Source organism: Diadema antillarum, unplaced genomic scaffold (genome assembly GCF_040938485.1).
Source record: "Diadema antillarum isolate AM-2024a unplaced genomic scaffold, OU_Dant_1.0 seq00002093_RagTag, whole genome shotgun sequence".
NCBI classification, from domain to species: domain Eukaryota; kingdom Metazoa; phylum Echinodermata; class Echinoidea; order Diadematoida; family Diadematidae; genus Diadema; species Diadema antillarum.
Window position 1 is genome coordinate 59,783 of NW_027272737.1, and position 14,022 is coordinate 73,804.

The 14,022-nt window shown below is 39.1% G+C and overlaps 1 protein-coding gene across 1 annotated transcript in view; it reads right to left on the minus strand.

Moving 5' to 3' along the window:
- The window catches only part of LOC139713900 (uncharacterized), a 30,619-nt gene extending 17,282 nt beyond the window's left edge, over window positions 1–13,337 (minus strand). Inside the window, exons 1-10 of the mRNA XM_071625622.1 lie at window positions 12,781–13,337; window positions 10,784–10,901; window positions 10,144–10,189; window positions 8,944–9,037; window positions 8,102–8,242; window positions 6,612–6,733; window positions 4,397–4,499; window positions 3,665–3,847; window positions 2,216–2,330; window positions 820–932 (exon numbers count right to left, since the gene is read on the minus strand). Coding sequence (XP_071481723.1) covers window positions 820–932; window positions 2,216–2,330; window positions 3,665–3,847; window positions 4,397–4,499; window positions 6,612–6,733; window positions 8,102–8,242; window positions 8,944–9,037; window positions 10,144–10,189; window positions 10,784–10,901; window positions 12,781–12,870 — 1,125 coding nt within the window. The 5' untranslated portion in view covers window positions 12,871–13,337. The remainder of the gene's footprint in view (window positions 1–819; window positions 933–2,215; window positions 2,331–3,664; window positions 3,848–4,396; window positions 4,500–6,611; window positions 6,734–8,101; window positions 8,243–8,943; window positions 9,038–10,143; window positions 10,190–10,783; window positions 10,902–12,780) is intronic.
- Window positions 13,338–14,022: the final 685 nt, after the last annotated feature.

Consider the following 14,022-nt stretch of genomic DNA (forward strand, 5'->3'; position numbering starts at 1 on the left):
TTTGCAATGCAGGTATGCTATGGGAAAACATTCTGTTTTTCAAATCCATGTAACTATAGATTTTTGTTATGCTGGACATGCGATGAACAAAGTTGTAAAGAAAATTGCAAGCTTTGCTATGATGTAAATACAACATTTCGTTCCACATGATCAGTAGCTACATTATTGTACGGGCATGAGTTTTGCACACAAAACAAATAAAGAAACTTAGAATTTACTCCAAAATCCATTAGGGAATACTGCTCGAATTCTATCACCACACAATGCAAGCTGCATTAAGAGGAATGGAATCGCGAGTAAAGTTTTCACTGCACTGCGGCATTTGGAGATTTATCAATTGGTTTGGGCAGGTTTGTGCATTCGAGCAAAATGAACTTGGCATGATGTTGACTGAGTCAGGTGTGCGAACATTACACATAAAGAGTTGATCTTTTTCTACTGAAAAATACAGTTTCAGCATCATCTATCTTAGAGAGAAGAGAATGATGATAAAAGAGAAAATGAAAAAAGACAAGAAGATGAATAGGAGAAAGGAGATAAGGGGGAAAGAGAGAAGGAGGAGACAGAGTGAGGGGGAAAACAAGAAATTTTTACTACAGAATGAACTACAATGAAATTATCTCTGCAGCGGCTGGAGAACTGGAATGGAACAAGAAAAACGAAGAGCATGCATGTTAGGGGAGAGGGTTTGACGTTAACCTAAGTTCTAAGACAGATTCAACCTCGATTCACAACTGGTAAAGGAGGGAAAAAGCAGCAAAGATGGCAACAATATTGCCCCAAGCAAAACAAAAAGTAAAAAAAAAAAAAATGCCCTACCTTAGGCAAGTTCCTTGCAGGAACACCCACAGTGTGTTGATAGATAAGTGCCGGCATGATGAAGCAAGCTACTGAACCCATGGTGGAGCCTGTCAGACTCAGTACAACCTCAACTAAGGCACAACAAAGAAATATGAACAAAGACAAAGGAATTATGAAACACATAAGCCAAGCAATGAGTCATCTCCAAATGGGTCTCAAACAGAGCCTCCACTCAACATTTGGCCTGAGAATTAAGTTCTTTTTTTTTTCATGAGTCCAAATTCATAATTTTTCAGCAGATTAAGAATCGTTCATCTCATCTGTCTTCAAAGGTCTACAAATGTGGATCGGATCATCTGCCACCAGTACATTTTTGTTTTGTTATTTTAGTAATTCACATTCTCTTCATCATTGCATTTTCGTGACCAATCAGATAAATCAAATATCACACGCAGACCAAAATTCAACTACACAGTCATCTGGAACAGAACAAAGTGTATGAGGAATTCCTTCTACACACACAAATATCATGTATATAAATGAAAACATACACTCAGCATTTGAGGGAGCAAAGACATGGCTAAAAGGCAGGGCATTGCAAGAAACATGTTTCCCTCTGGCCTACTTGGACAAATGTCTAATGCATTTACAAGGCAAATACCTGAGTGCTACCAGCTCACTTGCCCTCTAGGGGCAACTGTCAGTCATCACTGTCATGTAAGTAATATAAAGGGGCACATACTTTTAAGTACTGTAAGAGTTGAGGAAATATTTGCACATTTTGACATGAAATTCGATGAAAAAAAAATGCACATTGTTTTTGCTTGTTATATAATGTCATATCATAATACATCTTTGGCCTCGAGGTAGGTGTATTGTAGGATCATAACTGTTACATTATTTGCAGTTTTCTTCACTTTTGCTGGTGCCGTAGTGGGAGTGAGTTTGCTGTGGTAATGCAGACCAGTAACCTTTTACTGAAGTACACTTGCTGCTAACCTTCATGACAGCAGTGAGTGATTTAAAGTGCTCACCTAACTGATGTGACATTAAAAACACTCAAAATTCATCTCACCTGGCCAAACGTCCAAAATCATTCATGAGAATTTCTGCCTTTACAGTATTGGACCCTTGCCTGCATACCCTCTGACGCCGTGCTTCTAAACCCTTTTCAGTCCGATGCCCTCTTTGGCTTCAACAATTTTTTTTTTTGAGGCCCAATTAGGTCACACATTAATCTTTTCCATTTTAGCCAACATCGAGGCCCACCTGCGAGAGCTTTTGCTGTCCACTGGTTGAGAAGCGGGGCATTAGGGCAATTGGGAGTAGTAGTCTTTATGATACTCCTAGTGACTCAGACAAGTGTAGTACTTCAAAAGTTAACACTCAGAGACAGAAAGAGCACAATGATTACCGTTTGGAATGAGGATGGCGATGCAGAGTGTGAACCCCAGGATGCACAGCGTGATGACTCGGAACATGACGGGCGGGATGTACATGACACCCCCTATAGGGTTGCTATCCGCTGTCTGCAGGAGGGGGGAGCAAACGGTGATGGAAAAGTTTGACACAAGGACAGTCCACAATCACGAATGTAGCCAATATGTCAAGTTTTGTTGGCAGTGGGGAAGTTTACCCAATATCTAGCAAGCAAATAATCAACGTTGTCGAAGGTGATGGGACAAACTATCACTTCCGAGGCAATCTGTATGTACATGTAGCTATCTTTCTGAAGCGCAGCTGAGGAAAGATAGCATACACATTCAGATCGCCAAGGAAGTGAGAGTTTGTCTCATTGCCTGAAACTAATAGTTGATTATTTGCTTTATATTCCACATCTAGGGTCCTAGATATTCCCATTTTATTCCACATCTGAAACCGTTATAAGAGCTGTCTTAGGGTATCCTCAGGCTTAGACTACCTAGTTTACTTTAGATGTATGCACGTAGATGACAAAACAACGAATTTTCTCTGCGCCCAGCACATGGCACCGAAATAAAAGTGCGTTGCAGTGTGGTCCATCACTTGAACTGGGTCAAATGATAGACCACAGCGCAACGCACTTTTATTTCACGCGTACTCAAAATTGTAAGTTATATCACGCGTTTAATAGGACTGTGTGGATTAAGAGATCAGCGAAACAAAATGACTATCATCATAGAGTGTAACGGACTTTTCTATAGCTATAGCAAGATTCTTAGTATGTGGAATATAATACCAAATATGAAGGGGTGTCAAATTCAAAATCCTCCACTCCATTCCAACAAATCATCATTCATGAAAGAAATGGACAGAAATCATCAACGTTTCATTATGGCAAAATTTTTTATTTTTTGAAAGAAAGAATTATTCAGAGGGGTGACGGTTCAGATGCGAGTTTCTTCACTTTGTCTCCCTCTACAAATAAAATTTGTTGAGATCGCAACTGCTGATCTGTTAATTAACAAACATGTTGGAAAAAAGGAACCAGTGGGACTCGAACCTGTCATCTACTGCTTTCCGGGCAGCGACACTACCACCAGGCTGTCCCTGGTTGCCGCAGTGAAACAATTATTTTTTTTTTTCTCAATTTAACACAGAATTAACAGCATGATGGGAGTTCAGTTTTGTCAAAACCATATTCATGAAAATATGAAAGTAATCAAATTTTTATCACATTTTCAGCAATTAAAAAAGGTGCAACTTAAAAAAATCTATTCACTTTCTAATCTAACTTTCAATTTTGAATGAGCTCCTACAGTTCTGTCTGTCTGATTTTACTCTGTTTCTCATAATCAACGCAAACATCTAAGTGGGGGGGGGGGGGGGGGGAAGAAGTGTTGACACTACCTGGTGGGCAGGTGGGGTGAGTGTAATGTCTTACATTGGGAAAGCAGAGGGAGTAGATGCTAGCCCGGCAGGGGAAGACGACGAGGGGGAAGCTGATGGCCACGGAGAGGGCGAAGAGAAGCTTGAGGACATCGGCGAGCAGGGAGGGGGCCTGGTTGAGGAGGACGTCCCCCTTGACCCCATCCTGGTAGTAGGTGATGTAGCCAAAGAGACCAATCTGCATCGGGGTGAACAAGGATGAAAAATGTTTATTGAATTTTTATTTTAGTCTTGTAAAAATTGTGAATTCCGTATCAGTCTCGATACTGGTATGGCTTGTTTAATTCTGGTGACCTATCTGGAGTAAGTGACTAAAATAAACGCAAGCAAAGAGAAGGTGAAGATGCATAAAATCACATAGAGAATGAAAGATGGAAACGATGCTGTCGCCACTGATATAGATGACGACCATGGCGAGGAAGGTGAAGATGATGATAAATCAATCGAATGAGGTGGGCAGAGAAGCATGTCTGTTTGATATAATTTGAAGCCCTCATCTGCACAACAGCCAATCTCCACTTTTTGGGGACATCAAATAATGCATACATACACACAATAAAAATACCCTCATATGCAAAATTGTGGTGAAGTTCACTGAAACTGACCCAGCACAGACACACACAAATCAATGGCAGGACAGTGTCATAATTGCAATATATTTAAAACCACATGTAACTGTGAGGGACGTGTGATGACCAAATTGTGACAGATGTACATAAACACTCACTGTGATGTAGACCCCGGCAACCAGGTTGACTCCCTTGGATACCACATCCTCCATCTGTTTTGGGGTTCTCTCTTGGAGAGAATTATACACAGGGAACAGGGTTCTGTGTGAAGGAGCACGCAAAATACATGTAAATCGGGCTGGGTTTGGTACACACACGCCTTTATTACCCACGCCGATGAAAATCGGCAGGGGGTTATGTAAAGGTTCCGTATGTTTGTTTGTTTGTTTGTTTGTTTGTTTGTTTGTTTGTTTGTTTGTGTGTTTGTTTGTTTGTTTGTTTGTTTGTTTGTTTGTTTGTGTACAAGATAACAAGAGAACGGGTAAACGGATTTGCACGAAATGTTCAGGGGATGTCTGGATAATGACAGGAAAGAATCGATTAGATTTTGGTGATAATCGGTTGACCCTTGCAAATTCTGTGCGACCTTTAAGTTTTGACCCCATGGTATAGTGACCACTCCGAAAATTTCCCGTTTCTCACTTTGCGATTTTCCGCTACCATACGAAAACATAAACTCCCAAACGATCGGACTTCGCTGCTCAAATGTTCGTAAGAATTCCGAAATTTACGTTTAGGCCTATTTGAAGGACTATGTCCTTCTGGATTTATGAAATTTCGTTCTCCGTCGTCACAAACTGGCCCGTATTTTGATGATTTTTCAAATTAAAATTGATTGTTTTTTTCGTTGGAGGAGCATTTGCTCGGTCCCAGTCACACTGCACGATATGCGCGCTCAATGTCAATGCGTGTGCAAGGCCGCTGAAAATGCATCGCGCTCTACCCTGTTGGTGCAAAATAGCATCGGAGACGTTGCGGCGCTCGTTGGTGACCGAATACTGGTGCAGTAGACATTTGCATTTAACCCTTGCATTGAATAATTCCCGTAGACACTAATCATAGGGGTAATTGGCTAGGGGGTACGTAAATTTTGTTTTTCTTTTGCGCTTTTGTGGATACCATCAAAGATCGTACACTCATACGACCTTTGATATCAACACACTCTCGGCTTGCTATAAGCAAAATATCCCGCAAGAAAACGGCGTATTTCTCGATTTTTAGCGCTTTTTCGGCGACCCGTCGCGTAGACAATACTCTTAAAACTGGACTTAATTCGCGCGCGCTTGGAAAAGTTCCGAATCTGCACTTTTGACGGTGGAATTTGGGATTTTCGATGGATTTTTGGAGGAGACTAAAGGACTTTCCTGTGGTGAATGAGTGTTACCGTATGTGAAATGATGTGATTTGCGTGTGATGTGACTGTAGAACCAAAGATCGTACACTTCAGTGTACGATCTTTGGTAGAACGCACTGGCTGGTGATAAAGGACACTGGCAATTAAGTGACCGAATTCTGGTAGATGACCGAATGCACAGTATGTTTACCCCGACTTTGTACAAGGCGTGGGTCTGCCGCCTTTGACGGCCCCTCTCTAGTATTACATTATGCCCTGCTTTGCTGCTGCTGTCTTGGATGTTCGTTTCCTTTAATTTATATCTACATGTGACATAAAAATATTGCATTTCCTCTGGTTTTCCTTCTTTGAGTTCATTATGCAAAAGAAAAACAAGGCACACTTCATGAAGCATACCTGGCACAAATAATGAACAGAATCCATCAAGTTTTCCCCTAAAATTGTGGGAGTAATACATGGGGTGTACTGAAGGTAATGACTGACGGATAGATAGACAACCTGGCAGCACAATGTTTCCACTCTTCAGGGGCAAAGGAATAATATAATACTGACAATATAAATTTTCAAAGACTCGGTAGTGTGGGGAAGCGTGGGCAGTCCGATTGAATTGATTTTTACTCGCTGCCCAGAGGGGTACTTTCAAAATCAATAGTAGTGCCGGTCAACCACGTATCTGCCAATATGTGCATCAAAGTCCACACTCATTGTTAAAGGTCACCTCTGGTAAAGATTCCTGGGCTGTATGTGTACTTACAGAGAGATCAGTGATAAAGCTGAAAACAATTTGTTATGGGGATTCTTGAATATATCCAAACTTGGTCAGCCTTCCCACTCCACGAATTTCCTAATTACGGGGTCTTTAAGCACCAGTTCCATATAATATATGGATGAATTCCAAGCTGATTGAAGTATGATATTGGCTATGCAAACATTCGTACATGTTTAAGAGAGAAAGAAAAATAAGACTGCCTTGAAGTAAGGCTAGAGTAAAAGCACCACAGGGAGACGTGCACACTTACGGCTGACAGCACATAGATAAGGCAAAGATGGACATTCCCTTCAACACTCCTATGGGTCTCCATAAGGTCACCTCGTTCACCCAGTCAAGTGTCTTTAGTTTGGGTATACTGCCGATACATATCTGAAATGACAGAAAACAAAGACTTTAGTAAGTTGGGCTTACCTATTTCATTTCATTTTTAATCAGCTGTTCAAAAAACTTCTATAAGATGATAAGATGTTACGATGTGCATCAGCTGACAGGTATGCAATGAAGAGTACACCGAGTACTTGTGACCTCTCAGCTTAAAACCCATATTCTGTGTAATGGACCAAAATATATCGTCGCTGGGGCAACAAGACCTGGTATCTACAAAATGTCAAATGTTCAGGAGAGCCAAAAAACATGGCGGCCAAAGCACTGTGGCAAATGTTATAGACTTTCCCTTGACATGCCGTGGTGGCTTCATTTTTGGAGTAAGACAGTTGGATTTTGGACAGGACATCACTTAACACATTATTTGACCATTAATCCAAAAAAGTCATTTTCACCAAAATTGCAGATACAAGGTCTTGTCACCCCAGTGACGATATGTAATTTGGGTCAACCAACTCAAATTCTTAAAGTTTGTATTAACTGGGAGATTAACTTTTTCTCTAACTGCTGTCAAAATTTGGCAGATTAACACAAAACCAAAAGGAAGATATCAGCAGATTTTCTGGACCATATATTTTTTTTTTTTCAGGCAGGCACTGCTTTCACCAGGAAATGGAATATATTTTCATTGATACTTCTGCACAGCACACCACAGTGACCCTCAGCTTTAGATCCTCTTCTCCATTTTCTCTAAAACTGCACCTCTCAACTCTCTCTTGGCTAGGATAGACTAATTTTAACAAGTAATATATAATTTTCTCATTCTTTTTAACTATCATGTAGAAAAGTAGAAATTCTTTTTGGCCTACTTTTTGTGGGTTTTGAGCTAGACCTAGCGGTCGCATTTTAAACAATCATCAAAGCAGGAATGAAAACTATTCTGACATGAAATACAGGTAGTATTGTACATTGTACTTATCAAAGATTCAGATATTCTAAGGACCCATCAAGCTACAATAAATGCTTCAGCTCACCATGGAAGTTGAACATTTTGTCTCAACCATACTAGCAACAAGTTTTGAATGTGGAGAGAATCTGCTCCTTATTATTAATTATTGAGTGGACACCCAAACCAGCATTGCTGATCACAATATCCTATATGCAGCAGCATTTGGCGTTAGTAAATTCTGTATCAGCAGGGATACGATTAAAATTTCAAAGCAATAACCACTGCAGAGTAATACATATTACATTTGGATTGGTCCTATATTGTGACTGCATCTTGCATTAACCCTTTCTCTACCAGGGACTTTGGACAGTGTGTAATAATGTTACGGAGTTTTCTGCCCAAACTGGCACTCAAAAGCACACAAAGGGTTTAACACATGATTAAGAGACAGACAGATTACTCACACAAGCTGCAAAAAATAGGTAGAAAGTGATTGATACTGTGCTCAGACCACTGAGGCTCTCGATGTTTTTCTTCTGTGTCAATGGTAGAATGATGAAGACAGCAGTCCCAAGTAGTATTCCCCTTCTCAGGTTTTCTGTGTTCTAAAACAAGGAGTATTCAGAGGGATTGTCATTAAGCAAGTCAAGAAACATGCTGACGATCTACAATATGGCAAAATCATGACTGACTAAAAGCCTGCCAATTTTTCTACCCATCCACCCATCTATAGACCTACCTACATACCGACATATCTACCAATCAATCAATAAATCTATCTACTCTGTACCAAAATATATTTATACTGTCAACCAGTTAATCTACCAAAATATTGCAATCTACAGGATTCCTCGTGAGATTGGATAGATACCTCTATTTCTTCCACCACAATGTCCCTAACATGAAGAAAGTTTACTGATTCTGTTATGTATTTTTTATTGTTTTTACAACGCAGCAGTCAGTCACTTATAAAAATATAACAAGAGAATCTTATATGAGTATCAAATGTACAAGAAATCAATCAGTGTTACACAAGCGACACATTCAAACAAATGTCTAGCATTAGCGATAATTACTGTTATGGTTTCTTTTCCATATCACCTAAGCAACGATGGCAAATGCATACAAATGGTACACTGGCACCGTAGATTCCTTTTAAATGTCAAACATATGAAAGGCTACATCCTGCATGTGACTCTGACTCACAATTTCCATTTTTTTTTCTAGAAATGTAACCATATTATGGACACTAATCTTTAACTCTACTTTCAAAAACACAGAAAAAAAAGTGATGCATGATACTTACTTCCCAATCCATAAATTTTGACACCAGTGACGGCCCAAGGTCTCCGATGATGACAAAAAATGCTATGCATGTTGCGAACAGCAGTAAAATCACACTAAAGAGAAAGAAAAACCATTATTTTGCTATCAGTTTTTCATGAGACAAAAAATATAATTTGTTGTTTGTTTGTTGTTTGTTTGTTTGTTTTGTTTTGTTTGTTTTGTTTGTTGTTGTTTTTTTTTTTTTTTTTTGGGGGGGGGCACTAATTCATTCATATATATGCCAACATTTTGGACACAGTAAATTCCCCCTGCTTTGAAATGGTTTAGTGTAAGTTCAACAAAATGTTCAAATCACAGCTAAAACTGCCTGTACGAGTAAAATCATTTGAAACATTAAAAAGTCAAATAAACCTATCAAAAGTTATTGCCAATCTTTTGTACACTATCACTTTGTGCAGCGGTTGCCATCAATACATTTAGTCTGCCTTAGAATTCCATTATCAATCATTATTCATCTTGCATTTCATTTCACAGCTACTCACGGATCTCCATCTTTGTTACTTCCACATATCAATTTTTAATTACACTCCTGCACCCTCCAGCTAAAGCTTACATAGCTTACCAGGTACAGGACGTGATGCGCCCTGATTTGTTAGACTCTTCATGAAACACATTCCCTTCTCGTGAGCATATAATATTTCACTCTTATATATTCACATTACATCATCATTCTCACGACTGACATCATATACTACCTGCACTCCACCGATGAAAATGTCAAGTGATATGCATGCTCTGTTTTTCAGAGTGCTACAGCACACATTCACTTCCTTGCAAACCAGAGCTCAACAACAAAAAACTCCACTGGAAATTAAATTTTCACAGAATGAAGAATTTCATTAATCATCCACGCTTCACTATTTGAAGATATCAAATTAAAATTCAACTCTTGATTGAAAAATGCCTCGTTTTTTCCACGAAAACAGCAACAAAATATGGGTGCTTATACTAAATAGGAACAAATGGCAGATATGCATATTCAGGACAGACAATATCGTGCAATGGCCTGTTTGGTTTTTACAAAGATTTACTAATAATCATTTTGAAATCACAATGCACAATCACACTTGATATAGTAAACTGCGAACAAGGAGATTTTTAAACAGAAAACATGCATACCTGAAAAAAAAAAGAAAGAAAGAAGACATCTTTCACTTACCTTCCTTCCACAGTAATTTTTCCTAAACCTCCCAATGTGTGGTTTGCTGTTATAAGACAAAAAATATGTACAAGATTCTGTTTGATGTATGCCATATGATTTAAAATTTTACTGCAGGTACACGGTTGTAGTTGTAGAAAATAACTTTCAACCTGCTAACAAAGCTTTATTTCTTTCAATATCCTAAAAAGAAATAGATAAGTAATGACAGAAAGAACAAAGAATATCCCTAGACAAATGTAGCAGGGTACATGTAGGATGAAGACAAAATAATGAACCAAGTATTTTGGCACAGACAAAGATTGAGTCCATTAAGCAATGACCCAATCATTTTAGTCCAGGTAGAAGCCAGGTCATTGACCTTGAGGTCCCAGCTACAGTTCATACACATGATGTAAGATTGGCAGCTCTTTAGGCTAACACCTGTAGTAACTAAAAGCTTCCCATGCAGTTTCCAAACATGTACAATACACAGCTGGAATCATTTTTTTTTTCCTTTTCTTTTTTGTCATGGTTGTGTGATCAATATGCAAGTTACAACAAATCACTACAATTAACCACCACCACTTCCAATATTTCTATCTTTAGTACTTCAACTCTGATTTAGAATAAAGACAAAGAAATAAGAAATATAGCTTACCCAGGAATTCATATGAATTCTTCCTAGTTGCTTTGGCAGACCTCAGGAGCAAATTTCCACTGAATTTGTTGATAGCTCCAGTCAAAAGCAGCAGCAATATGGCCAAAATGATACCACACTGTATAATGATCATAAAAGGCAATGTACAAATGTCAGCTTTCAGTACAATCATTTTATTTTTATCATTATTGTTTTCATGTTGTGTTATTATTGTTTTCATGTTTTGTTATTATTGTTATCATGTTTTGCACACAAATATCTAAGTACTAGGTACTTTGATGTTTCTCATGTTTTGCACATAGTATGTTTTTTACATGTCTGAATACATTTTATTAGGGGCTTGTTGCTAATTCTCCAGGATGTTGCACATCATGTTGCTGGCTTTTGAGGATGTTACACAGGAGTTTGAGCATGTTGCAGCAACATGCTGAAAGCCCTCATAGACCACCCTGTATTATTATTGAAATTAATATTAGTTTGCTGTAGGGTGACTTCAGACTTTCTTTGAAATAATTCACACAAAAACTATTCCCATAATTCTAAACATGCAATTATTCATCAATGCTGAATTTTCATAATATGAGTTAATAGTTGCCTAATCCCAAAATACTGATGAATGTGCAAACCAGTGGTAAAGTTATGATTTTATGATATGTGTTTTAAGTAACAGTCATTTGTGATAGCAACCAGTATTACTGTTTGCAGAAGAAGAAAACAAGAAAACTGGGGCCCCAGCTTTCTCATTTATAATTTTATCTGATTTTAATTTAATTTCTTCTGATCTGTTTATTTGCCCTTATTCTTATCATTCAAATCAGCTGGAGATCTGAAATACACTTTTCCTTGATTTTCTACTGACAAGTGAGGGCCAGTGGATTAGAAGATTATATTCAAAATGTTCAAAATATGATTATTTTTTGGCAACTGGTCAAAACAAAAGGGGTGTCAACCCACATCCTTGAGAAGTATGGATTTAAAGTTCTGATAAAAATAAGTTAGTCATTCTCTTTGTCTTCTTTTAACAAGAAAATGATAATGATTAAAACAATGACAATGATAATGATAAGAATAATGATAATCACAATAACAGTATTTTAACAATAATCATTATCACAATCATCATGTCAAATATATCACTTCAGATCTTATGCTAATTCTTACAATGCTTTAAAAGCTAGAATTATGACAGATATTGCTCAATTAGGGCATGCTATCTGCTACATGCTCTTGCTGGTTATACCTGTACATTAAATTCAGTCACATAATCATGTGATGCATTTTGATTACAGCATTCAGTCGAGAAGCTTTGCAGATCAGTGGCTATTATGGTGGTCACACCTAAATCTCATCTTCGGCATAGTTGATTATCAAGAATCCTTTGTGGAAAAGGGATGTGAAGAATTTACTTGAATATAACAGAGGAGTACAATGATGCAAGAGGAACATAACTTGTTCACTTATCACACGACCGGGGCCCGGGGTTCCTCCAAGTCATTTGGGCCTATTTCCCAAAACTGTATCAATTACTATTCACGACTTTAAATTAGTGCCATATCTCAACAATATGGTCAAGCTCACCTTGAAAAGCAGACTGAAGAAAAACAGTTGATGTTGCATTGAGTTAAGACAAGAAAAGGAGAAGCTAGCAAAATCTTGGACATTCTATTTACTCTTGATGTGATAAGGATGTAAGTTTATCCTGTTTTTCTTTAAATTTATTTTAAACAGTCAATGAAGTAGCCATTCATCTGTAAAACTAATGGGAAGACTGATACGACAATGCTATCTCATCTACTCTGAATAAAATGCAAGTTTGTGAATTATATATATTCCTGAAAATTTGTGGAAATCATTTCTACTAGACAATATTTGTTATAGTTTTGTCTGACTACTACTGACTAGAATGAAACCTTTACTTTTTATTAGCCCGATTTTACTATTACAGTTACATACCAAAATATTCTAGAACATGGAGTGGAGCGTCCACTCAAACTCACCTCCTTGAAACACCATGGCATGGCAAGGACGCTGACGCCAATGATGCTGTTGCTGAGGTTGATGACGGCTGACCACGGCGTTTGCCCCATCTTGAGAAAGTGATCAGCGACACCAAAGGAAGGGGGCACGTCGGTTTGATCAATGGTGGACGGTTGCTAGCCCACCCCTTCCCAGATGGCTTCAAGAGCTCAGACAGAGCTACGAGCTCCCTCACTTTCACCCCCCTACTCCTCCTCCTCCTTCTCTTCTCCTCCTTCCCAATCCTTCTCGGGGTCAAACAATGTCTTCCACTGACAAAATGGTCCTTCACTCTTTCCACAATCACAATCCTAATCTAATGCATGACTAGGAGAGATGTCGAGTGTGAGACTTTATTCCATCACCACGACAGTCCTTTGTGTCACTGTCAGCATTTCAGATGGAATCTGCATGATCAAGGAAACAGTCAGAGGATGTTCAGTTAAAACATCGTTCATTCTTACGAGTTAGATCTGGCCGATCTTGGCCTACTGAGTATAAGATGCGGCAAAAATCCAAGCAACTAACGTTATTATGAAACTGCTTGGCAAGCACATTATATCAACCAAGTATTCCTGGCTCAAGATGACCTCAAATGAATGACAACTCGGCCTCCTGCTCTTGTCCTAGGACCTAGTACTATGGGAAAGAATGGGTAATAATCACTCGCACTCCGTTTACAATAAATGAGAGAAACTTCATGCAAAGGAGAAGAAATACTTCACCCAACTTCAGATAGGATGACGTGTCGAATACCATCACATTTTGCACACCATTGGATCATCAGTGCAAGCTATCTCGTATCGGCTCCGGTAGTTGTACACGGCTGCATGCATTTTCCCATCGCGAGGTAGGGCTAGAACTCGGTGATGGGATTGTGATTTGTGTACAAGACGATTCACGATCGACGATCAGCACGTGGCAGCGCATGCGCAGTGACATTGCTTACACTCGACCGACCGAACCACATGACATGTACATGACGAACTGTCCCCTGCATAATCGCATGCATGCATACTGGGGCCAGCTAGCCCACAAGAGCGCCACTGATGAGCTGAGCTGCGGGCGCCGCTGTTGCGCCGTGTCGATGTCGGGGACAACTCCCGGGTTCTCGATCTCAAGCGCTGATGATGTAGACGTCAATGAGGCTCGCGAGGCGCTGGTTTAGCTGGACTCCACTTCTCGTATATAATATGGCTTTCGGTTCTACCTTTGATGTCTCT